A 26,461-nucleotide genomic window follows, 5' to 3' on the forward strand; every position below is an offset into this window, starting at 1 on the left:
AGAGAACTGAGTGGCTGGGAATAGCTTTCTCGAGAGCGTTGTGATTGGATAAGGTAGGAAGCTTTGGAAACATAAGTGGGGATCAGCTGACTGAATTTATTTCATATTCGTGAAATACGTTCTCTGTATAAGGGAGTCTAATGGAGGAGGCATTGGCAGGGTAAGACCAACACCTTGGTTAGAAGGTAGACTTCTCATGAGGAACCAAGGCTTTGTCCTTGAGTGCCTGGCCTCAAGAATGGAGGAGCAAGGGGCAGGGTGTAGGGGGAGTCCAGCAGGGGCCACGGAAGCTGGGCCAGGGCTAGAAGGGGTCTGTTCCAGGGTGGCGTCCATAGCGAGGGGTAAGGGAGGAGACAGGTGGGATGAGCCGCAGCAGGTAGAAGAGGTCAGAGCCACAGGACGAGGCCACCAGTTGAAGGTGAGCAGTAGGGAGGAGGAAAGGAGTCCGGCAGATGGGACAGCCAGCCAGGACTTGGGAAGAGAGGGGCAGAAGGAAAACTACTGGGGACCTCAGGGGCTGCCTATGAGGCTTTCACACTCCTGGGGGGTAAGGGGGAAAGGCGGTTGAGAGAACTGAGTGGCTGGCAAAAACTCGTGTACGGTGAACTGGAGAATGAGGTGCGGACCCCAGAAATAAGGAAGTTAGAAGGAGGAACTGGTTTGTGGAGAGAGGAGGAGGAGGCGGCAGAAGTGATACTAGCAATATCTGACCACAGGAGTAGTCCTGGTGAGGACGCAGGCCGGCAGCATCCTGAAGCCCGCACGCCCCAGCCCTCAGCACCAGCACCAAACCAGGATGTGGGGAGGTCTTGGAGGAGTGATCTGGGAAGGGGACAGGTTGCCAGGTGGCGGGGTTTGGAAGTATTTCAGTGTTTAAACAACCAGGACGGTCAGCATTCTGGGTTTGAGGGGTGGGTAGAGGTGGATAGCCCTAGCTCCTTGGAAAGGGTGTCCAGGCGAGAGAGTGCATGGAATTGCGTGAAGTACAGAAGTGTCATCAGTTGCCAGCAGAATCTCGGAGGTGGACTGGCCGGGTTCGAATCCTGGGTCTGCCCTTTACTAGCTGGGCACCTTAGGCAGTTCCTTCAACCCCACCCCACCCCACCAAGCCTCAGTTTTCCTGTGTATAAAAATGGGGATAGCCCTAGCCGGTTTGGCTCAGTGGATAGAGCGACGGCCTGCCGACCGAAGGGTACTGGGTTCGATTCCAGTCAAGGGCACGTACCTAGGTTGCAGGCTCCTCCCTGGTCCTGCCCTGGTGGGCATCATGCAGGAAGCAACCAATTGATGTGTTTCTCTCACATCGATGTTTCTCTCTGTCTTTCCCTCTCTGTTCAACTCTCCCTAAAAATCAATGGGAAAATATCCTTGGGTGAAGATGAAAAAAAAAAAAGGGGGGATAATAACAGTGTCTACTCCATAGGACTGTTTTGAGGATGAAATCAGAGATTAGTAGTACAGTGCCTGCCACATAATGAGCGCTTGTGATTATCAGCTATTGTCAGCACTGAGGTGACAATTAAAGGAAGTGGGCGACAGTCACTCAAATGAGGAGAAAGAATGAAGTCTCCAAAGAAGCAGGAGGAGAGAGGGCAAAGAAAGAGAGGCAGAGATACAGAGCTACAACCAGGAAAGAGCCATTGCAAGCCCAAGAGAAGAATATTCTATGGCAGGGGTGGGCAAACTTTTTGACTCGAGGGCCACAATGGGTTCTTAAACTGGACCGGAGGGCCAGAACAAAAGCATGGATGGAGTGTTTGTGTGAACTAATATAAATTCAAAGTAAACATCATTACATAAAAGGGTATGGTCTTTTTTTTTATTTATTTTTTTTATCTTTATTCATTTCAAACGGGCCAGATCCGGCCCGCGGGCTGTAGTTTGCCCACGGCTGTTCTATGGGAATTGAGAGGACAGCGTCAAATTAGGGAGATCTTCCTGCAAAGGTATGAGTCAGCACATACTTCCTAAACAATCTTATTCAGATGCTCCATGGAAACGCTTATTTAAAGGAACCTTTTCGTGGAACTGTTTGAGAAGGGAAATACTCTGTTTTTTAAAACTGAGGTTGCCTAACAGGAAGCCCGCCTGTGTCATTTCTCCCCAATCCTTCCCTAGTGTGCCTTCTTTGTGGCAGTGTGGTTAAGCAGTGCTGGGTAACTTGTCTTGGTTGATGTAGAAGTTACCCCCTCAGAATAAGACAGGCAGGGACCATGGCTGTGCTTTCCAGAGCTCCGGGGAAGTGGCTGGGCCAGAGGAGAGGAAAAATCACCGTCTTTGGCATGATCGGACACAAGTGTCTTTCGGATGCAGACATGCCCGGGTGACATGAGAGCCTGCCCCTGAAGAGGTAGATGTCCTCCCACCCCAGGAGAGTTCCACGCTCCGCACGTGGGTTTGAGGCCCAACCTGTCCCTGTCTGTCCTCTAGATCCTATTTTGACCCAGCCTTCCCGAGGCTCAAGGCGCTTGGCTCAGACCAGCTTCTTAGTCCCTGTGTCAGCACTTCCCCCTCCCCCTGCAGCTGCACAGAGCGTAGGGAAGTCTTGGTGCTGTCTGAACTTGCTGGGTGCTCGGGGCTGTCCCTCTGCTCCACACCTTTGACCAGTTTGGAATCCCGTCATTCTAGGGCCTCACCATAGCTTAAGCTGGCTCTGCGTCTGGCTTTGCTCTGTGACTCTTCTCTATACAGTGTGGGAGGCTCCAGGTTTTATTTTTTTTTTAATAACAAAGAAGAAAACAGGTTATCACATAGACCCTCATGCTGACCTCATATATATTTATACATATATATTATTGATTTCAGAGAGGAAGGGAAAGGGGAGAGAGAGAGAGAAACATCAATGATGAGAGAGACTCATCGATCGACTGCCTCCTGCACGTCCCCCACTGGGGATTAATCTCCCAACCTGGGCATGTGCCCTTGATGGGAATTAAACCCAAGACCCTTCAGTCTTCAGGCTGACTCTCTATCCACTGAGCCAAACCAGCTAGGGCACTTTACTTTTTTAAAATACTCTTTCTTGGAAACTGGTTCCCTAGAAACATACCATGGAGGCTATTTTGTATTGTCTGGCCTAGTGGCAAAGTGAAAGGTAAAGTCATTGACGATTGCCCTTCTCCAATTTATCTTTCCTAGAGCAGCCAGTGGGCTATATCTTTAAAGTAATTATCAAAATCCCCTTTTCTTGTTTTTTCTTCTTAAAATTTAATGAGAGACATAGGACCTAGCTTTTAAGGAAAATAAAAATTCTTATTGAGACATATAATATATATAATACAGGGTAGGGCAAAAGTAGATTTACAATTGTGAGTACCCAAAACACGGAGTTGATTCTTGTATTATTATATTAATTACTAAAGGCCTGGTACTCAAAATTCTTGCGGGGGGGGAGGGGGGGGTGGTGGTCCCTCAGCCCGGCCTACACCCTCTCACAGTCTGCGATCACTCTTGCAGTCTGGGACCCCTCGCTCCTTACCACCTGCCTACTTGCTGCTCCTTAGCGCCAATGCAGAGGTGGGAGAGACTCCTGCCACTGCCATTGTGCTCGCCAGTCAGGTGTGAGCCCAGCTAGCGTCTGGCTGAGCAGTGCTCCCCCTGTGGGAGCACACTGACCACTAGGGGGCAGCTCCTGCATTGAGCGTCTGCCCCCTGGTGGTCAGTGTGCACCATAGCCACCTGTCGTTCTGGTCGTTCTGCCGTAATGGTCACTTAGGCTTTTATTATATACATTGTATTATTTTTTCATATAAACAACTGTAAAACAACTTTTACATAATACCCTGTGTTATGGCTAGATCCTCATTCTTGTTTTTCCTATATATTTTTGTGTTTTTTTTTTTGTTTTTTTTTTAAAATATATTTTATTGATTTTTTACAGAGAGGAAGGGAGAGAGAGATAGTTAGAAACATCGATGAGAGAGAAACATCGACCAGCTGCCTCCTGCACATCCCCCACTGGGGATATGCCCACAACCCAGGTATATGCCCCCGACCGGAATCGAACCCGGGACCCTTCAGTCCGCAGGCCGACGCTCTATCCACTGAGCCAAACCGGTCTCGGCGTTTTGTTTTGTTTTTAACAGAAATTATCACAACTAAATATTTGTGAAAGTAAAAAGAGAGTATTAGATATTTAAATGCTATATTTATTTACTATTTTTTTAAGCGGTAATGATCTTAATTTTTTTTTCACAGAGAACTTTCATTTTTTAAACCTATTACTGTTTGTTTATGTGGGTAGATTCCAGTTTCAAGTGCTTTTATGTCTCTAAGAATGGTACTAAAAGTTCCACCATTCTCAATGACAACACTATTTTTTTAATGTATTTTTATTTATTTCAGAGAGGAAGGGAGAGGGAGAGAGAGATAGAAACATCAATGATGAGAAAGAATCATTGATCGGCTGCCTCCTTCACCCCCCAGGGATGGAGCCCGCAACCTGGGCATGTGCCCTGACCGGGAATTGAACTGGGACCTTCTGGTTCATAGGCCAACACTCAACCACTGAGCCATGCCGGCCAGACAACGTCACTGTTTTTACAACTATATTTTACTTTTGTTACCTGTGCCTTTGGTGTTATATCAAGAAATTATTGCCAAATGCAATGTTGTGAAGTTTTTGCCCTATGTTTTCTCCTAAAGTTTTATTGTTTTAGGACTTACATTTAGATCCTTGATCCATTTTGAGTTAATTTAGTATATGATATTAGATAAGGGTCAAACCTCACTCCTTTGCATGTACATACCCAGTTTTCCCAGCATCATTTGTTGAAAAGACTGTTCTTTCCCCATTGAGTGAACTTGGCCCTGTTTTTATACAGACACTCAGGGAAAAGCCCCGAGACTCAAAATCTCCCTTCATAAGTGGAGGGCAGAATGAGACGGAAGAAAGAAGCAGGCCACTCCAATCCGGCAACTAATAGAGTTTATTAAGGGAAACTTATATATGAGGTGTATTTTGGGTGGCTGCAAGATGAAGTGGATATTTCTCTGGGTGCTTAGCAGGTGCCAAGGAATTATATAGGATGAAGCGGGGGGTGGGGGGGGTGGGGGGTGGGGAGATACCAGTAGGTGAAAGCTGTCAGTATGGGGAAACACTTTACCGGTACACGGTTGACCAGGTCAGGACAACAGCCTGTTCCAGGAATCAGCATGTAGCAGGCGGCCAGGGAAAAGTGCTGATTTATGTCAGAATGAACATTGATTACCATCAGATGGTCTCACACGTTTGCCGAGAGCAACCTCCTTTCTGGCCTGAGTTCAGCTTGTGGGACAGACAATGGCCACGTCATGGGATAGTCTCTCCTCCACAGCACCCTTGTCAAAAATCATGTGAGGCCCTGGCCGGTTTGATTCAGTGATTAGACCGTTGGCTGAAGGGTTATGGGTTCAATTCCCGGTCATGGGCACATACCTCAGTTGCAGGTTCCATCCCCGGCCTAGTCGGGACACATGCAGGAAGCAACCAATTGTCGTGTCTCTCATGTCCATTGTTTTTTTTCTCTCTCTCCCCCCTCCCCCCCCCCCCCCCCCGGCCCCAACTTCCCTCCCTTCCACTCTGTCTGAAAATCAGTGGAGAAAATATCCTCAGGTGAGGATTAAAAAAAAAAACAACCACGTGAGGATTTATTGCTGGGCTCTCTATTCATGTCCATGGGTCTGGGTAGTAAGGTGTTCGTCTTTATGCCAGCACCACACTGTTTTGATTGCTGTAGCTTTGCAAGTTTTGAATTCAGATAATGTGCGTCCCCAGTTTTGTTCTTTTTCAAGATTATTGGGCTCTTCAGGGTCCCTTGAGATTCCATGAGAGTTTTCGGATAGGTCTTTCTAGTTCTGTAAATCATCCACTTTTCTCAGAGACGCTTTTTTTTAATGCTCCAGCATGCCAGGTATTTTTTAGAATCCTCTCCATGCTGTCCTCCCTGCACACCCTTCTTGGAGCCCTCTGCCCCATCCCAGTCTTCACTGGTATTTTCCAGACCTGCTGAACGGCCAGCCGTCATCTTGAGCTTCCCTTGAGTGCTGTTCTTGAGTTGGAGCCACTTTTCTGGATCCCATGATAAGATTATCATTCCCCTGCTTACATTCCTCCAGGGGCCTCCCTTGGAGTCTGAAAGTCTGACCAGGCTCTGCCTGACCCGTCTAGCCAGCCTCCCTGCACTTACCGTCACCATCTCCTGCCCCCTTACTATCCTGCAGCACTCCTAACTCAGTTACCAAATAATGAATGATTGTTTCCAGCTAACCAATTAGTGTGCCCCTGCTGCCTGTTCTCATGGCATCCTGTGCGCAGAAGCCAATCCACGGTTTGGTCATTACCTCTTTACCTCCCTCCCATCAGACTGTCAGGCATGAGGTATGCCTGAGGTGTATATCTCTCCCACCTAGCACGGTGCCTGCCATTGTAGTAGACCAGTAATGGCGAACGTATGACATGCATGTCAGAGGTGACACACGAACTCATTTTTTTGGTTGATTTTTCTTTATTAAATGGCTTTTAAATATATAAAATAAATATCAAAAATATAAGTCTTTGTTTTACTATGGTTGCAAATATCAAAAAATTTCTATATGTGACACGGCACCAGAGTTAAGTTAGGGTTTTTCAAAATGCTGACACGCTGAGCTCAAAAGGTTCGCCATCACTGTAGACACTCAGCAAATATCGAAATGAACAAATGAGGGAACGGTGAGGCCCACATGTGGCAGTGAATGGAGGTTACTCAGTCAAGTCGGCACTCTGCCCTTGCTCTCCCTTTAGTCTGAAGTGTCATTCCACGCTTTTAAAGAACCTGCTCCCCTATGACATCATGGCTGGTCGTCGTGTATGTGGGGAAATATCATCAGGGTTGGGCTCTATCACCACCAGAAGAAACCCCAGACCCAGGGAAGAGGCAGGAGGGGCACAGCACCCATGGAAAGAGCAAAAGCCCCACACTTTGTGCTCACCATCTGGTGAGAGACCTGTGACCAGCAGAGGAAACACCACAGCTGGTTAAAGAGAGGATGCTCTTCCCCAGTCATGGTGGAACTCAGGCATTCAACTCCGCGGTCTGTGAAGTGCGTACCAGCCCTGTGGGAGCTGCCATGGGTCACAGAGAGGCACACGCATCTCACCTTTTAGAGCTTATTACCTGCTCAGGGAGATGATCACACATGCTGTGTTAAAAAGAATCGTTTTTAGTATTAAGACAACAAAATTGAGGAAATTTAAAATCTATTATTAGTAATTTGGTACCTTCCCCCATTTTTTCCTCCATGCGCAGTTATAATCATAGTATATGTTTTATTTTATATTCCACTGTTTCAGTATAATAAATGTAAGGATGATAATAAATTATCCTTAAGTTTATTTTATCTGTTGCTATTTACTTTTCCTAACAATTATTTTAAAAAGCTGATGTGATCTAACTATTCTCTTGCTGTTTGGCATTTATGTAATTTCCGAGTTTTTTTTTTTTTTTTTTTACAATAAATAGTGTTGTGATGCACATCTTCATTCATTCAGGGCATTTAAAAATTGGATTCTTTAAGTATCTATTTCTGGAAACTTGTGAAAGAACTTGTCCAGCCATTTTCTGATGTTTCTGTAGTAAGATCACACTCTCTTCCCAAATGATAATTTCATACCTTTTCCACTCTGCTCAGCCCTCCACTTCCCTCTCACATTCTCATTCTGTTTTGATGATCTTGCCTCCTGCTCTGTTAAGAAACCAGTCACCAGCTGGAGAAAGCTCATTTACATTCTATATAAATAGGGCTAGGTTCGGGCCACGAGTAACAGAAAACCCCAAAACAACAGTGGGCTAGCCAAGGCCAAAGTTTATTTCTCTCTCATGTACACAAAGTCCCCAACAGATCATTCCAGGCCTGTCATGGCCATCCTTGGTGTCAAGACCCACTCTGCTGGCTGTTTACTCCAATAGTACCCGGTTCAATGCTTGGCACATAATAGATTCATGGTAATTTCAGTTGAACGACTGAAAATAGCGTCCACTAACAGTAGAACATTATACAATGTTGGCTATATAGAACCAGACTGGTTTCCTAAGGAGGAGGTGTATTCTCAGTGTCCCTAATAATGTCTGAAGATACCAGTTTCACAACATCAGTCATGGCCATTGTGGTTTTCTCCCTTCTCACGAAATCAGCAGCAGTGGGTGCTTCATTCAACTTTCTTTTGTGTCCCCCTCTCCCCACCATGGGTGCCAGGACCAACAATCAGCTGCCCAGATAGCAAAAAATTATGCTTCCGAAATCTCTTAATGTCAATTCCACATGTAGAGCAATCAAGCTGCCCTACCTGTGCCACTCCTGACAGAAGCCCCTCTTTTTTCCTGTGTGTTTTTAATCACCAGAGAGAGTGAACATGTTTTTATTTTCTAGTTGTATTTCCTCTTTTACAAATGGTTTTGTTTCCTTTCTCTTGCTTTACTTATATATCTACCTAAACTTTTAAAAATGATGAAGATATTCTTTGTCGTGGACTACCCAGTATTTGAATATCTATTCTTGTATATACCTGTGTATACAGTTTTATGTGTAATTCACAGATCCTAGCATCCAGTAGGTACAGTGCAGTACTGAAGGTTGGTCCTCAGGCACACAATCTTTTGTGTTGGACACACCTGGGCTAAAATGCTGGCTCTGCTCTTTCAAGCTGAGGGATATGCCCTTTTCAAATCACTCAACCTTCCTGCACTTAGTATCCTCATCTGTAAAATGGTAATTATACTTCAACAGGTATATTTACTTTGAAAACACTTTATTTGTTGGGCTCATTTTTGCGATGTCATCTGTTACACAGCAAAGTTCAAAACTCTTCCCTGTGCCAAAAGCTTGATAAACACCGAATTATTATTTTTTTGTGCTTTACATTTTTGGGGGGTTCAAATATTACTCAATATTTAATTGTCTTTGCATCCGAGCCTTTAGGTGTTCTGACATTTGTGGAACCAGAGATCTCTGTAGACCAGTGATGGCGAACCTTTTGAGCTCAGTGTGTCAGCATTTTGAAAAACCCTCACTTAACTCTGGTGCCGCGTGACATATAGAAATTTTTTGATATTTGCAACCATGGTAAAACAAAGATTTATATTTTTGATATTTATTTTATATATTTAAATGCGATTTAACAAAGAAAAATCAACCACAAAAATGAGTTCGCGTGTCACCCCTGACACACGTGTCATAGGTTCGCCATCACTGGTGCAGACCTTTAGTCAGGAGAAGACTGAGCCCTGCCCTCAGGGGGGCCACACTCTTGTTAAGGGGCAAACACACATGTGACAGTAATTGGGAATAGGCCGACCTACTCTCCTCACACTAAAAGGAGTGGGTTAGCAGGGCAAGCTTCTGGGGCAGGCCCAGCTGGGTGGGTGCTAAGGGGGACCAGCCCATAAAAAGTGCTGAGATAGCACTGGGCATACGATAAGATGGGAAACCTGTTTCTAGAACACCTCAGGGGCGGGTATGGCATGGCATGGGCTGGAATGAATTACCTGAATAAACTGTGTAGGGTTGGATGACCGAGACCCCAACCCTAACTGGAGGTCTTGCTTGAGTGGAAATGGTGGATAGTTTGGCTGCTTTCTGGTTAATTCTTGGTCTCAGTTTTGCTGAGTGTTGGATGCAAGGTGACATGCCAAGAAGACGGTCACCATGGTCTTTCCACTCTCCACCCCCCCCCGCCCCCCCCGTGCCGAGTCCCTACTCCTATTGTAAGACCACATTTTCTGTTTAAAGAATAGATGCTTGCCCTAGCCCGTGGTCAGCAAACAGCGGCTCACGAGCCACATGCGACTCTTTGGCCCCTTGAGTGTGGCTCTTCCATAAAATACCACGTGCGGGTGTGCACGTACAGTGCGATTGAAACTTCGTGGCCCATGCGCAGAAGTCGGTATTTTGTGGAAGAGCCAGTATTTTGTGGAAGAGCCACACTCAAGAGGCCAAAGAGCCACATGTGGCTCGCGAGCCGCGGTTTGCTGAGCTGCAGTTTGCCGATCACTGCACCAGTTTGGCTCAGTGGATAGAGTGTTGGCCTGCGGACTGAAGGGTCCTGAGTTCGATTCGGTCAAGGGCACATGCCTGGGTTGTGGGCTTGATCCCCAGTAGGGGGCGTGCAGGAGGCAGCCAATCAATGATTCTTTCTCATCACTGATATTTCTCTCTCTCCCTCTCCCTTCCTCTCTGAAATCAATAAAAATATATAAATAAATCCATAAATAAATAATAGCTGCTTGAAGTGACATGTTCACAAGTGGCCACAAATGTCTGAAAACCCTAAAACTACCAACGTCTAAGTTCCTTCACTGCTCCAGGCTGAGGTCGCCCAGCCCCTTGGAATCTGCTCTGGGGATATATCCCTTGTTATCAAACGCAGACACTGAGCTTCCTTCATCCTCAGAGACCCAGGTTCTGAACTAGGGGCCAAAGAAGACCTAAGCTCTCCAGAATGAAAAGTATTTACTTCAGGCTTGGTCAGCGCTTGTGGATGGCCAGATCTGGATAGCTGACTGGTCCTGTGGGCTGTCTGTCCCCAGCTCAGGCTTCCAAATTCCCTCTCCTGTGTTAGCACCTACCTGTTTAATCAAGTTTCCCACATAATTCTTGCTCTTAAGAGTAGTTGGCCTTGGTTCTGACTAGCCATGGCCCAGGGTCCCTGTCTCACCAGCAGGCTTCTCCCTGGCTGACCAAAGCTGGCACTGTGCCTTCCTGGGCAGCGTGGTCGGGGTCTGCCTATGAAGGACCCTGTGCCCTCTCAGGTGTCCTCAGATCTGACTGATGTGCTGCAGGTTTGGGCACCTGCCTGTGAGTCACATGGTCCCTTCTGCAGAAACCAAACTGAAAGGCGCCAGGGCCAAAGGGCAGGGCCAGCTGCCAGCCCAGGGCCAAAGTCCTGTGGGGAGGGTTTCAGATGGGAGCTGGAAGCCTGGTGTAAGATCAAAGCTATTCAGACTGAATTGTGATTGGCCAGGAGAGAACTGGACGAGGGAGGGAGAGGTCACCAGCCAAGGGCAGTCGCAACCCTCCTGGCGCTGGCTCGTGTCACTTGGAGTCTCCGCTCCACCTCAGACGATATGAGTGACTTGCCCACAGCCACACAGCCAACCACTCTGGGCTTGAGCTTCCTGCTGTGCAGGGAGGATAACGATATCTGGACGGCCCAATCCTAGCCTGTGTCCCAGACGATAAAATTGGTTACAGTGGTATTAAGGAGCTGGAATTGGCATACATTAGAATGTCAAAATTGTAGGTTTTATTGCAGTTAAACTAATTTTAGAAATGGAGATAATCAGTGAAAATGATGAGAGGAAACCACTTTCAAAATGTTAAGGAATTTTTAGAACACGAGGAGTGAAATATGTATAACTTAAAATAAAGAATTAAAAGATTTTCAAAAATTAATTATTCAAAGAATAACTAGTACACAAATTCAGACAGTAGACTAAATGTAACAATCCCAGAGGGACGTGGACCAACCTGCAGGGAAGGGGCCTGGCCACCTGCCTGTGTCAGGGCCAACATTTTCCTTTAGGGAGCTGCACCTGGCTAGGGCAGTGATGGCGAACCTACGACACATGTGTCAGAGGTGACACGCGAACTCATTTTTTTGGTTGATTTTTCTTTGTTAAATGGCATTTTTTTAAAAAAATATATCTTATTGATTTTTTATAGAGAGGAAGGGAGAGAGATAGAGAGCTAGAAACATCGATGAGAGAGAAACATCGATCAGCTGCCTCCTGCACATCTCCTACTGGGGATGTGCCCACAACCCAGGTACATGCCCTTGACCGGAATCGAACCTGGGACCTTTCAGTCCACAGGCTGACGCTCTATCCACTGAGCCAAACCAGTTTCGGCTGTTAAATGGCATTTAAATATATAAAATAAATATCAAAAATATAAGTCTTTGTTTTACTATGGTTGCAAATATCAAAAAATTTCTATATGTGACACGGCACCAGAGTTAAGTTAGGGTTTTTCAAAATGCTGACACGCCGAGCTCAAAAGGTTCGCCATCACTGGGCTAGGGGATGGGGATTCAAGTCCAGAAAAGACTCCCTACCCCACCCCTCCAGCTCCCACACATGCTGGTGACAAGGCCAACCCGCTCATAGTGACCTGTTCTTACCGCCTGGCCTGTAAGCAGAGAGAACCACCTGTGGATACAATGGGTCACTTGTTTAAAAATTTTATTGGTACTTTTAAAAAGCAGGAATGTAACACATGCTCATTGTACAATAGCAACATGATTCAGATGCATATATAGAATCTGAGAGAGTATAGCATAAAAGGCCCCTCCTCAGCACCTCAATCCCAACCGCCCCGCGTAAATTATAGAGTCACCTTCGGGAGGAGTTTCCAGGCGTACCTGATTCTATGCACACATACTTGTGTAGCTTGTCTATATAAGCCATGGAAGAAGCATTTTATGATGCCGGGAAGGAGCAGCAGGGCAGAAAGCCCTCCCTCCCTGCAAATAAACACTTTTGTATTTTTTTAAAAGCACATAAATGGCAGTTCTCTCTGTTTTTCTAGGTTATGGATGATTTCAATGTTCCTTTTTGTGAAATATTCATCGTAGGAGAATCAGATAATCTGTAAATTACAAAAAAAGTTTTAAGCACCTCACCATTATTAATATCCTGGATTAGTGTGGTACTTTTGTTACAGTTGCTGCACCAATATGTATACATTATTATTAGCTAAAGCCCACACTTTACGTTAAGATTCATGCTTTGCTTTCTGCAGGTTTTGATCAAGGCCTAATGTCATGCATCCACCATTACAGTTTCATACAGAATAGTTTCACTGACCTGAAAAATACCTTATTCATTCTTCCTTCCCTCCCCTTGAGCCCCTCAGCAACCACTGACCTTGTTATTGTTTCTATAGTTTTGCTTTTTCTAGAATATCATGTAGTTGGAATTAGTATAAAGTATGTAGCCTTTATAGACTGACTCCTTTTATTTAGCAATATGTATTTAAGATTCTCTCATGTCTTCAGGGCTGGAATAGCTCATTTCTTCTTATCGCTGATAATATTTCATAGTGTGGATGTACCACAGTTTGTTTATCCATTCACCTATTGAAGGACATCTTGGTTGCTTTCAATTTTGAGCAATTATGGCTAAAACTGCTATAAACAATTGTGCAGGTTTGTATGGACATAAGTTTTCAACTCCGTTTAATTGAGATTTAATTTCAAGGCATGGTATTTATTGATCTAGCTCAGCTGAAATGAGAGAGAGAGAGAGAGAGAGAGAGAGAGAGAGAGGGAGAGAGAGAGAGAGAGAGAGAGAGAGAGAGAGAGAGAGAGAGAGAGAAAGAGAGAGAGAGAGAGAGAGATTTGGATCTGTTGAATGTTAGATGGGTAAGGTTGAACATTAGCCAACTTTCAGAACATTGACATCTAAATATTATGCACAGGGAGCATCAACTTTCACAAAGCCATGATCTCACCATACATAATATAATTTAATTTCTATTTAGTAAAATGTGAAGTAGTTTATAGTTTTATGCCCAGTTGTATTATAGGAATCCAAACAGTACAGAAATAGAGGTTTGCACTAGCAAATGTTCAATGTGCTTCTTTCCAGACTTCTGTCTTTGAAGTTATATACAATGTAGGTATACATTTTTCTTAACAAATATGGGCTCATCTATGCAACTTTCTTTTTTGTTTGTTAGTTTATTTTGTTCATTAGATTCCACTTGTAAGTGACATCATATGGTATTTGTCTTTCTCTGACTGGCTTCTTTCACTTAACATAATACTCTCCAGGTCCCTCCATGCTGTTGCAAATGGTAAGAGTTCCTTTTTTTAAAAAAATTGTCATTGTAGTATTCCATTGTGTAAATATACCATAGCTTTTTTATCCACTTATCTGCTGATGGGCACTTGGGCCGCTTCCAAATCTTGGCTATTGTAAATAAAGCTGCAGTGAACATAGGGGTGCATATATTCTTTTGAATTCGTGTTTTGGGTTTCTTTGGATATATTCCCAGAAGTGGAATCACTGGGTCATAAAGCAGTTCCATTTTTAATTGTTTTTTAATCCTCACCTGAGGATATTTTTTCATTGATTTTTAGGGAGAGTGGAAGAGAGAGGGAAAGACAAAGAGAAACATTGATGTGAGAGAAACACAGAGATTGGTTGCACAGCCCTGACCAGGGCCCAGACTGGAGAGGAGCCTGCGACCAAGGTACATGCCCTTGACCGGAATTGAACCTGGAACCCTTTGGTCGCTGGCAGATGCTCTATCCATTGAGCAAAACCAGCCAGGGCCATTTTTAATTTTTTGAGGTAACTCTATACTGCATTCACAGCAGCTGCTGCACTAATCTGCATTCCCACCAGCAGTGCACAAGAGTTCCTTTTTCTCCACATCCTCGCCAACACTTGTTTATTGATTTATTGATGATAGCCATTCTGACAGGTGTGAGGTGATACTTCATTGTGGTTTTAATTTGCATGTCTCTGATGATTAGTGACATTGAGCATCTTTTTATATGTCTATTGGCCATCTGTATGTCCTCTTTGTAGAAGTTTCTATTCAGGTCCTTTGCCCATTTTTTAAATTAGATTGTTTGTTTTGTTGGTGTTGAGTTGTATGAATTATTTATAAATTTTGGATATTAACCCCTTATCAGATGTATCGTTGGCTAATATGTTCTCCCATTCAGTGGATTATCTTTTCATTTTGTTGATGGTTTCCTTTGCTGTACAAAAACTTTTTAGTTTGATGTAATCCTATTTATTTTTTATTTTATTTCTTTTGCCCAAGGAGCTATATCAGAAAAAATATTGCTATGAGAAATGTCTGAGATTTTACCGCCTATGTGTTCTTCTAGGATTTTTTTTAAAAAATATTTTATTGATATTTTACAGAGAGGAAGGGAGAGGGATAGAGAGTTAGAAACATCGATCAGTTGTCTCCTGCACACTCCCTACTGGGGATGTGCCCGCAACCAAGGTACATGCCCTTGACCAGAATCGAACCTGGGACCCTTGAGTCCGCAGGCTGATGCTCTATCCACTAAGCCAAACTGGTTAGGGCTCTTCTAGGATTTTTATAGTATTATGTCATTTGCACATAATAACAGTTTTACTTCTTCCTTTCCAATTTGGATGCCTTTTATTTCTTCTTCTTTCTGATTGCTGTGGATAAGACTTTCAGTACTATCTATATATATAAAAGCCTAAGTGACCATCCAACCATTCGACTGTCTGACCAGTAGCTATGATGCACAATGACCACCAGGGGGCAGATGATCCAACCAGTAGCTATGATGCACAATGACCACCAGGGGGAAGATGCTCAATGCAGGAGCTGCTGAGTGACAGCAACTTTGCAGAGTGCCCTCTCGCACTCCGGGACCCCTCAGGGGATGTTGGACTGCCGGTTTCAGCCTGATCCCTGCAGGCCAGGCCGAGGGACCCCACCTGCCAGAGGGACCCAGGTCACTCTGCAGACGCCCTTTGAGCCCCAGCGCCATTCTAGGTGCAGCCACTGGGGAGGGACTGTGGGAGTTTGGCTCAAGGGCGTGTCTGGCCTGTCTCGTCCAGTCTCACCCCGCTGGCCACCTTCTAATTAATTTCCTTTCAATGTGCAGGAATCCTTGCACCAGGCCTCTAGTGTTGAATAAGAGTGGTGAAAGCAGACATCCTTGTCTTATTTCTTTTCTTGAGGGAAACGCTTGTCATTTTTGCCCATTGAGTATGATTTGGCTGTAGTTTGTCATATATGGCCTTTATGATGTTGAGGTATGTTTCTTCTATTCCCACTTTGCTGAGAGTTTTTATCATAAATTGATGCTGGATTTTATCAAACACTTCTTCTACATCTATTGATATGATCATGTAATTTTATCATTAATTTGGTTACGTAGTGTATCACATTTATTGATTTGCAGATACCGTACCAACTCTGCATCCCAGAAATAAATTTCACTTGATCATGGTGTATCATATTTTTAATATATTATTGGATCCAGTTTGCTCATATTTTATTGAGGATTTTAGCATTTATGTTCATCAGGGATATTGGCCTATAATTTGTTTCTTCGTAGTGTCTTTATCTGGTTTTGGAATTAAGATAATTGCATTTCTTTGATTATTAATAATATTAATTCTCTTTTTAAAAGTGCTTATTGAACATTCATTTTTCTTTTTAAAAGTACTGCCTGTTCATATCTCTGACCTATTTGAAAAAATTTGCTTGTTCACCTTTACATGATTGATTTTAGGTGTTCATTATGCACATTAATCCTTGATGAAATATTATAGCTCTATCTTCTCAATTTGTCATGTGTCTTTTTCCTTTTTTTGGAACATCTTTTGTTATGATGAATTTTAATCTTTTTAACTTAAAAAATAATTTTATATTAACAGAAAAGTTTCAAAATAGTTCAAAGAATTCCTATATACTCTTCACTTAGATTCCTCAGATGTTAATGTTCTCTCTCCGTCTACTTTTGCCCCACCCCATATAAATATTACATAGACATTTAATTTATTGAACCACTTAAAGGTAAAGTTGCTGGAATGATTTCCCTTTATCTACGAATACTTCATTGTACATTTCCTAAATATAAGGATATTTTCTTACATAATCACGTACTACAAAACTATTAGCTAGAGTGTAGATTTGACTTCAATCTCTTCAATAGTGTCCTTGATAGCAAGAGAAGAAAACATCTGTGAGCCATGATTCTGGGTTACCTCTAGCTGTCAGGTCGCTTCAGTTTCCTTTAATCTGAAAGAGTTCCTCAGTCTTTCACTGTATTTATGACTCTGACTTTTTTGAAGAACACAGGACAGTTATTTTGTAGAAGGCCCTTCCTTTGAGCTTGCCTGTTTCCCTAATGATTAGATTCAGGCTATGCATTTCGGACAGGAATTTCACAGAAGTGATGCTGTGTTTTTCTCAATATCAGAGGGCAACATGGTGTTTATTTGTCCTGTTCCTGGTGGTTACTTTGGTCCTTTGGTTAAGGTGGTTGTGTTCGTTTCCTGTTGCTGCTGTGTCCAATGACCACAAGTTTAATGGCTTTAAACAACACAAATTTATTATCTTACCGTTCTGGAGGTCAGAAGTCTCACTTGGCTATACTCAAGGTGTTAGCAAGTTTGGTTCCTTCTGGAGGTTCTAGAAGAAAATCTTTTTTCTTATCTTTCCCAGAGGCTGATGCCATTCATTGGCTTCTCGACCCTCCCTCTGTTTTCAAGCCAGCAACATAACATCTTCAAGTCTTAGCGTGTGTGTGTCTCTCTCTCTCACCTCTGCACCTATCCATCACATTTCCTACTCTTATTCTCCTGTCTCCTTTTTTTTTAAAAAATATATTTTTATTATTGATTTCAGAGAGGAAGGGAAAGAAGGAAACATCAATGATGAGAGAGAATTATTGATCGGCTGCCTCCTGCACACTCCCTACTGAGGAATCAAACCTGCAACCCGGGCATGTGCCCTTCAGACTGCAGGCGAAGCTCTATCCACTGAGCCAAACCAGCTAGGGCCATCTCCTTCTTATAAGGAACCCTGTGATCACACTGGTTTTACCTGGATAAACCCGGATAATCTCCCCATCTCACGATCTCTAGTTTAAGCCCATCTGTGAAATTGTTTTTGTCAAGCAGGTAAACAAATTCACAGGTTCTGGGGAATAGGTTGAGGGCGTGTTCAGGGGCCATTTTTCACTTTAGACCACAGTGTTAGGTGTTAGAAAACACTTAGCGCTTTCAGTGACATTTATAGGTGTTTTCACTGTAAAATTAATGCTTTCCTGGTTGTAATGAATAAGTAGTTTACTGGAAGATACTTTGAAACTAGGTAAACATACCACTTTCCTCAAACCTTCATCTATTAATTTTAACATCTATTTATGATTCTTGCCTGAATCAGTTATTACTAGGATGGTTGCTATATAGTGATTAAAAGTTTTTAACAACTTTCTTGAAGAATAACTGACATATAATAAACTGCCCATATTTAAAGTATACAGTTTAATAGGTTTTGACATGTGGATACCATCACAATTAAGGTAGCGAACATCTCCATCACCCCAAAAGTTTCTTCTTGCCCCTTTGAAATCCCTCTTACCTCATTAGCCTCTCTCCCTAGGCAACCAATGATGTGCTTTCTGTCATAGATTAGCTGCATTTTCTAGAATTTATATAATTGAAGCATAGGAAGTACTTACTTTTTTTTTTTTTGGCCTGGATTCTTTCATTTATCCTAATTATTGTGAGATTTATCCATCTTGTGAGTATTAATAGCTTTTTAATTACCGAATAATATTCCACTTTATGGACATATCATAGTTTGTTCAGCCATTGACCTGTTAATGGACATTTTTTAGCTATTGCAAATAAAGGTACTATGAACATTCGTGTACAAGTCTTTGTATAGTGACTTTCTAATTCCGTCTACATAAGTTGGCATTCTACTTAAGGAAGAGCTCCTCCCCCATGCTTAATAGGATTCGTATTTTTTTAAAATATATTTTATTGATTATTTAAAGAGAGGAAGGGATAGGGATAGAGAGTTAGAAACATCGATGAGAGAGAAACATCAATCAGCTGCCTCCTGCACACTTCCTCCTGGGGATGTGCCCGCAACCAAGGTACATGCCCTTGACCGGAATCGCACCTGGGACCCTTGAGTCCGCAGGCTTATGCTCCATCCACTGAGCCAAACCGGCCAGGGTGGATTTGTATTTTATTTAATGGATTATAATATGTTACCATCATTTTTAATCTTTTTAAAAAAGTATATTTTTTATTTATTTCAGAGAGGAAGGGAGAGAAACATTGATCAGCTGACTCCTGCATGCTCCACACTGTGGATCGAGCCCACAATCCAGGCATGTGCCCTGACTGGGAATTGAGCCATGACCTCCTAGTTCATAGGTCGGTGCTCAACCACTGTGCCAAGCTGGCTGGGCTTTCTTTTATATCTTCTAAGTTTGGAGTCATACTTAGAAAAATCTCTTACCTCAATTAAAAAATATATATGTTTATATATACATTCTATATCTCTTACATGTTTGTGAATTCCATGTCTAGACACTTAATTCCTCAGAGATATTTTAGAGTATAATGTTAGAAAGGGCTTGACATTTAGCTTTTGGCAAACTGGAGTGATTGTCATAATAAAATTTATTGAATAAGCCATCCTTTGATTTCTTTATTCCCTTTGTTCCCTTTATTATATATTAAATTTCCATATGTACGTAAGGCCATTTCTGGAATGTTGTTTGTATTTTATTTACTTGATTATCATCAATGTCAGTAATATACTTTAAAAAATTTTGGTTACTTTATGTTTTTATATGGTAGGGTGAGTCCTCACTCATTATTTATCTTTTAACATTTTATGGGCTATTTTCATTTATCTACTTTTTTAGGTGGGCTTTAGAATGAACTTAGATAAAAACAACAACCCTTGTTTGTGTTTTGTTTTGTTTTTTAAATATATACATATTTATTGTTGATAGTTTTACAGCTATCTCCATTCACTCCCCCCCCTTTACCCTCCTTCAGGTTTAGGTAGTTATTGTTGACATATAAGAAAGCTATTGCCAAAGCCGGTTTGGCTCAGCGGATAGAGCGTCGGCCTGCGGACTGAAAGGTCCCAGGTTCGATTCCGGTCAAGGGCATGTACCTGGGTTGCAGGCATTTCCCCATGGGGGATGTGCAGGAGGCAGCTGATCGATGTTTCTCTCTCATCGATGTTTCTAACTCTCTATCTCTCTCCCTTCCTCTCTGTAAAAAATCAATAAAATATATGTCAAAAAAAGAAAGCTATTGCTTTTTAAAAATATTTAATTTAGTTCCTAGATTTTTACTTGATATCCCTGGCTTCCTAAGTAGATGTTTATATCATCTAGAAATAATGACTATTCCTGATATTTTTGCCTTTTTGGAGTGACTCAGTGGGAAAGGTATTACCCTAGAAGTGCAGGGCGTTTACAGGGCTTTGATGTGGAATCTCTGATGGTGCCTTGGGTTCTGGTCTTCATGTCTTTGCTGGGAGCCTGCTGAGGGTGGAATCCTTATCAGCTGCAGCTTTGGCGCACATGTCAGAATCAGCTGCTCTGTTCCCACTCTGGAGTTGGGTAGGGTGCTGGCTGGGTTCCCGGTGTCCTACAGACACCCTCCTGATCCCGGCATGACTGCTTCAGTTTCAATCCCTGCTGGTTTGAGCTTGGGATTTCTAGGGCTCTGTTTGGAAAGTTTGTGCAATTTCTTCTGTTTTGTGTTTTGTGTGGCTTCCGACTTTTGTCTAGCCCCATCTACTTTTTCTATCACAGAAATTTCTACACATCTCCAGCTTCCTAATTGGGCACTTCCCTATTTTCTGTTGCTGCTGTGGATTGTTTGTTACTTTAGTGGGGCCTAGGGACGGATGAGGGAGGAAGGAGAGACTTTAGTTTGCGATCATTAAGAGACGGAGGTAGGGAAAAAGACTTCAGATTAGAAAAATACATATTATAGAATATTTAGAAAACAGAAATGTGCTAAGAAGAGAATCGTTTCCAACATTCTGATGCACATCCATCGAGTCATTGGTTTTCCCGTTGGAGTTTTTGCATTGCACAGTTACTTTCTCAGGTTTCACTCTCACTTAACATATTTTCAGTTGAGTCATGATGCCTCTTTAGTTGACTTGATGGCTTGACAGGAGGGACATTTATTTTTACTTTTATTTTTTATTTTTTATTTTTGAATAAGGGAAATTTACTTTGAGAAAAGCCTTGTTCTTTCCTGAAGTTCAAGATGACAGTTCTCTCTCTTTTATTTTTTTTGACTTTTGTAGCCAGTCAGCATTTCTGCTGATTCTTTTCTTTTTAAATTAAATCTTTGTTGTTCAGATTATTACAGTTGTTCCTCTCCCCCCCCACCCCCATAGCTCCCCTTCACCCGGTTCCCACCCCACCCTCTGCCCTTACCCCCCCCCGCCCCCGTCCTCATCCATAGGTGCACGATTATTGTCCAGTCTCTTCCCACATCCCTCACACCCCTTTCCCCCCTAAGAATAGTCCACTCCCTTTCTATGTCCCTGATTCTATTATAATCACCAGTTCATTCTGTTCATCAGATTATTTATTCACTTGATTTTTAGATTCACTTGTTGATAGATGTGTATTTGTTGTTCATAATTTGTATCTGTACCTTTTTCTTCTTCTTCCTCTTCTTAAAGGATACCTTTCAGCATTTCTTTTTTTTTTTTATTTTATTTTATTTTATTTTTTTATTTATTTATTTTTTTTTAATTAAATCTTTATTGTTCAGATTATTACATTTGTTCCTCTTTTTTTCCCCCCATAACTCCCCTCCTCCCAGTTCCCGCCCCACCCTCCGCCCTCACTCCCCACCCACTGTCCTCATCCATAGGTGCACGATTTTTGTCCAGTCTCTTCCCGCATCTCCCACACCCCTTTCCCCCCCAGGAATAGTCAGTCCATTCCCTTTCTATGTCCCTGATTCTATTATAATCAACAGTTCATTCTGTTCATCAGATTATTTATTCACTTGATTCTTAGATTCACTTGTTGATAGATGCATATTTGTTGTTCATAATTTGTATCTTTACCTTTTTCTTCCTCTTCCCCTTCTTAAAGGATAGCTTTCAGCATTTCATATAATCCTGGTTTGGTGGTGATGAACTCCTTTAGCTTTTCCTTATCTGTGAAGCTCTTTATCTGACCTTCAATTCTGAATGATAGCTTTGCTGGATAAAGTAATCTTGGTTGTAGGTTCTTGGTATTCATCACTTTGAATATTTCTTGCCACTCTCTTCTGGCCTGCAAAGTTTCTGTTGAGAAATCAGCTGACAGTCGTATGGGTATCCCATGTAGGTAACTGAGTTTCTTTCTCTTGCTGCTTTTAAGATTCTCTCTTTGTCTTTTGCTCTTGGCATTTTAATTATGATGTGTCTTGGTGTGGTCCTCTTTGGATTCCTTTTGTTTGGGGTTCTCTGCGCTTCCTGGACTTGTAAGTCTATTTCTTTCACCAGGTAGGGGAAGTTTTCTGTCATTATTTCTTCAAATAGGTTTTCAATATCTTGGTCTCTCTCATCTTCTGGCACCCCTATAATTCGGATGTTGGTACTCTTGAAGCTGCCCCAGAGGCTCCTTATGCTATCTTTGTATTTTTGGATTCTTTTTTCATTTTGCTTTTCCGGTTGGGTGTTTTTTGCTTCTTCGCATTTCAAGTCTTTGACTTGATTCTTGCGCTCCTCTGGTCTGCTGTTGGGAGTCTGTATAATATTCTTTATTTCAGTCAGTGTATGCTCAATTTGTAGTTGGTCCTTTATCACAACATCGAGGGTCTCATTAGATTTCTTGTACAACTCATTAAGTTTATCGGCAGTCTCTAGAAGACTCTTGAAAGATCTCAAAAGTGTGGTTTTGAATTCTATATCCAGCAGCCTGCTTTCCTCCAGTTCTGTCATTTGTGTCCCGTTCCTTAGTCTTGGCATTTTTTATGCTTTGCTGTGTCGATAGAGTGGCTTTCTGTGCTAAGTGTCCCAATTACCTGAGCTAGACACTCTTGGTGCACCCCCTTGTGGTCTTTGTGCGCAGTCTTGTTGTAGCTAAGCCTTGATTGTTGTAGGTAACACTGGGAGGGATTTGACCTCCAGGCCAATTGGCTGTGAGAATCAGCTGTGTCTGCAGTGGGAGAACTTCTATGCTGGATCTCTAGGGCGGTGCTAATCTAGCCTCTGCCTGAGGCTAACCAGCAAATGCCTCCCTTCAAGGCTTGGGCGGGGCGGGCCCCAGGGGATCAACAAGGCGGGCGGAGTGAGCAGTTATGGCTGCTCTCAGTCCCATCCCCAGAGGCTCTGCCTCTCAGTGTCCCAGCAACTGCTGCAAGCACCTCAGAGAGAAAGCTGCCCTCGAGTTCCGACCGATGCCATACAGTCCCGCTTCTCCCGTTTGAGTCTGGGTCCCCAAAGACTCGCCCGGAACTGGAGCCCAGAGCCTGAGACTTCCTCCTGATTGAAAAAGACAACCGCTCCCTCAGCCGCCAGCCCGCTTTGCACGCACCTTTGTATTTTACTTCAGCACTGCGCCTCCTCTGAGTCTCGGTATGCTTTTCTCTTTCCTTCTAGTTGTAGAATTTCCCCTCAGCCAGCCTTCCTGTGGTTCTGGGTGATGTCCGTTCCGTCTCTTAGTTGTATTTTTGAAGTGGTTGTTTGAGGCAGCAATCTCCGGTGTTTACCTATGCCGCCATCTTGGTCTTTATTTTTATTTTTTTAAATATGTTTTATTGATTTTCGTCCCTGAAGGCCAGTTCTCACCCCCAGGCCAGAGCTGGTTCCCCTAGTTGTCGCTAGGAAATGCGTGAGGCGGGTCTCTCAATAGGATTGTTATAAGAATTAAACAGGGGCCCTGGTCAGTTGCTCAGTGGTTAGAGCATTGGCCAGTGCACCAAAGGATCAAGAGTTTGATTCCTGGTCAAGGGCATGTACCTGGGTTACAGGTTTTATTTTTGGGGGGTGTTTTTTTAAGGTCACCAAAAATTTTGGTTGCCTCCCCCCGCAAAAAAAATTGAGAGAGAGAGAGAGAGATTTTTATTTTGTTTTTTAAATCTTCATTGAGATTATTACAGATGTCCCTCTTTTTCCCATTGCCTCCCTCCACCTGTTCCCCCCCTGCCCCAGGCCTTCGCTTCCCTATTGTCTGTGTCCATAGGTAATATATATATGCATATAAGACCTTTCTTTAATCTCTTTCCCCCTTACCCTCCTTCTTTCTGAGAATCATCAGTCTGTTCCATTTCCATGCCTCTGATTCTGTTTTATTCACTAGTTTATTCTGTTCATTCGATTTCTTATTCATTTATTCTGATTTTTAGATTCAATTGTTGATGGGTATGTCTTTGTTGCCATTTTGTTGTTCATATTTTTAATCTTTTTCTTTTTCTTCTTCCTCTTCTTAAAGATTACCCTTCACCATTTCATATAATACTGGTTTGGTAGTGATGAACTCCTTTAGCTTTTTCTTGTCTGTGAAGTTCTTTATCTGACCTTCAATTCTAAATGAGAGCTTTGCTGGATGGTTGTAGGCCCTTGCTATTCATCACTTTGAATATTTCTTGCCACTCCCTTCTGGCCTGCATAGTTTCTGTTGAGAAATCAGCTGACAGTCATATGGGCATTCCCTTGTAGGTAACTAACTGCTTTTCTCTTGCTGCTTTTAAGATTCTTTCTTTGTCTTTAGCCCTTGGCATTTTAATTATGATGTGTTTTGGTGTGGTCCTCTTTGGGTTCCTCTTGTTTGGGACTCTCTGTGTTTCCTGGACTTACAAGTCTATTTCTTTCACCAGGTAGGGGAAGTTTTCTGTCATTATTTCTTCAAATAGGTTTTCTTTTTTGGGGGGGAGGGGGAGAGACTCCAATTTGTTTGTTTGTTTGTTTATTTATTTATTTCAATTTGTTTATTTTTAAACAAAATCTCCAAAACAACAAATGTCAATTGCTTTTTTTCCAGCGAAGGACAAAACAAACTTATTGTTGAAATGCAGTGCTACTGGGAGAAGTGCATTTCTGCATCTAGCTGCTGCTCAGTATGTTCCACATTCCCTGCCCCCCCAGCATTTAAAATCTTTTTCTTTCTTTCTTTATTGATTAAGGTATTACATATGTGTCCTACCCGCCCCCCCCCCCCCCCACACACACACATGCCCTCACTCCCCTGGTGTCTGTGTCCGTTGGTTAGGCTTATATGCATGCATGCAAGTCCTTTGGTTGATCTCCAAATAGGTTTTCAATATCGTGCTCTCTCTCTTCTTCTGGCACCCCCATAATGGAAATGTGCATTCTTTTTTCTTTTTCCTCTTCTGGTTGGGTATTTTTTGCTTCCTCATATTTCAAATTGTTGATTTGATTCTCAGAATCCTCAACTCTACTGTTGAATCTGTGTATATTATTCTTTATTTCATTCAGTGTATGCTTAATTTCTGACTGGTTCTTTTCCATGTGTTTGGCATTCTCACTACTAAAGTCCTTGAAAGTCTCACAAACCCTTGGAGGTTTCTAGAAGATTTTTTTTTAATTGAAACTGAATATTATAATTTATTCCATCTTCGTGATTACAGATATTATAGGGCAGGGTGGGCAAACAACACAAATAAAGCAAATTCCTTTCTCCCCTAACCAGATACAGTGTTTTAGCATTTTCATGATATACAGTTTGACTTAAATTCATTGACTTAGCTTGAAAGCTGGCCACAGCAGCAAATCTTTGCAACTTAGATCTTCCTCCATAGCATACGCCAAGGATCATAATGACTGAATTAACTATGAACTCTGAAATGGTGTTTGCTCTAACATTCTTGAGGCTTTCACATCTTAATCTGAGATCTGACACCTCTTGTTAAGGCTGGGGACTATTAAAAGCTTCCTGTTGGCTAACCCAATCCACCATTTAGCATCTTAACAGTTAAGTTACTATAAAAAAATAAAACTGCTCCCAAGCTTTGATTGAAACAGTCGTGCTGGGATCCCTTTACAGAGCATTAGCTCCCTGAGAAAAGAGAGGTCCTAACCAGTTGCTTCCATGAACAATGACTCCAGTACAGTATATCTAATGTCCTTTGAGGCATAACTCAAGAGGTCAGACAACCATGATTATCCTGACAAGTTTATCAGTCTTTAGATACAAGATATATTTAAAGCTGATCCCAGATGAAGTATTGCAACTATAATCCCAAGAAATCATCCAGTTTTAGCACAGCGAGTTCCTGCAAGATGTTAGAGCAAGTGAGGAAATCATCCCAAAGTAAAAAGTGATGATCTTTTATAAGTGAGAGGAAAATAAGTCCTCATTAAATTGATGGTTATCTTCACAGCCTTAATTGACAAAATCCAGAGGGCTCACATTTCCTGATTGGAGGAGTCTATTTTCAAGGTGACTGTCAAGGTCAAAAAGAGCTTTCAGGGTTATCTCTGCCATGGCCCATGAACTCCAGTCCTTCAATGGGAATCTCTTTCTCCTTTATTGCTTTCTGAATGCTGTGCTGATAGCACTTGAAGAGGTCGGTGCACAGGTCTCCGGAGCTGTCCCCCTTGAGGAACTTCTCAGCAAACCAGTAATTAAAGCACTGAACATACTTGTGCTTCATGTTGGTGCATCCTTCCCCTATGCTGTTTATGATGGCAGCCTAGAAGATTCTTGAGTAACCTTATAACTGTGGTTTTGAGCTCTATGTCCAGTAGTTTGCTTTCTTCCATTTCTTTCATTTGTGACATGTTTCTTTGTCTCTGCATTTTGGCTGATGCTTCCCTGTGTTTGTTTCTATGTATTGGATAGTATTGCTATGTCTCCTTGAGTTGGTAGAGTGGCCTTGTGTAGTAGGTGTTCTATAGGGCCCAGTGGCTCAGCCTCCCCAGTCACCTGAGCTGGGAGCTCTAGGTGTACCCCTTTGTGGGCTGTGAGCATAGT

The 26,461-nt window shown here is 42.6% G+C and overlaps 2 protein-coding genes and 1 non-coding gene across 3 annotated transcripts in view; 1 reads left to right on the forward strand and 2 right to left on the reverse strand.

Moving 5' to 3' along the window:
* PSTPIP2 (proline-serine-threonine phosphatase interacting protein 2) overlaps window positions 1–26,461 on the forward strand; it is a 71,105-nt gene that overhangs the window by 2,030 nt on the left and 42,614 nt on the right. The gene's annotated exons all lie outside the window — the stretch shown is intronic.
* On the reverse strand, window positions 8,204–8,334 carry LOC118663905. The gene has a single exon (XR_004970204.1). It is a non-coding gene; the product is annotated as a U11 spliceosomal RNA (small nuclear RNA).
* The window catches only part of LOC118663157 (TP53-regulated inhibitor of apoptosis 1-like), an 8,352-nt gene continuing 7,831 nt past the window's right edge, over window positions 25,941–26,461 (reverse strand). The window contains exon 2 of the mRNA XM_036322598.1: window positions 25,941–26,180. Coding sequence (XP_036178491.1) covers window positions 25,941–26,180 — 240 coding nt within the window. The remainder of the gene's footprint in view (window positions 26,181–26,461) is intronic.

The sequence above is a fragment of the Myotis myotis genome, unplaced genomic scaffold (assembly GCF_014108235.1).
Source record: "Myotis myotis isolate mMyoMyo1 unplaced genomic scaffold, mMyoMyo1.p scaffold_m19_p_9, whole genome shotgun sequence".
Taxonomy (NCBI): domain Eukaryota; kingdom Metazoa; phylum Chordata; class Mammalia; order Chiroptera; family Vespertilionidae; genus Myotis; species Myotis myotis.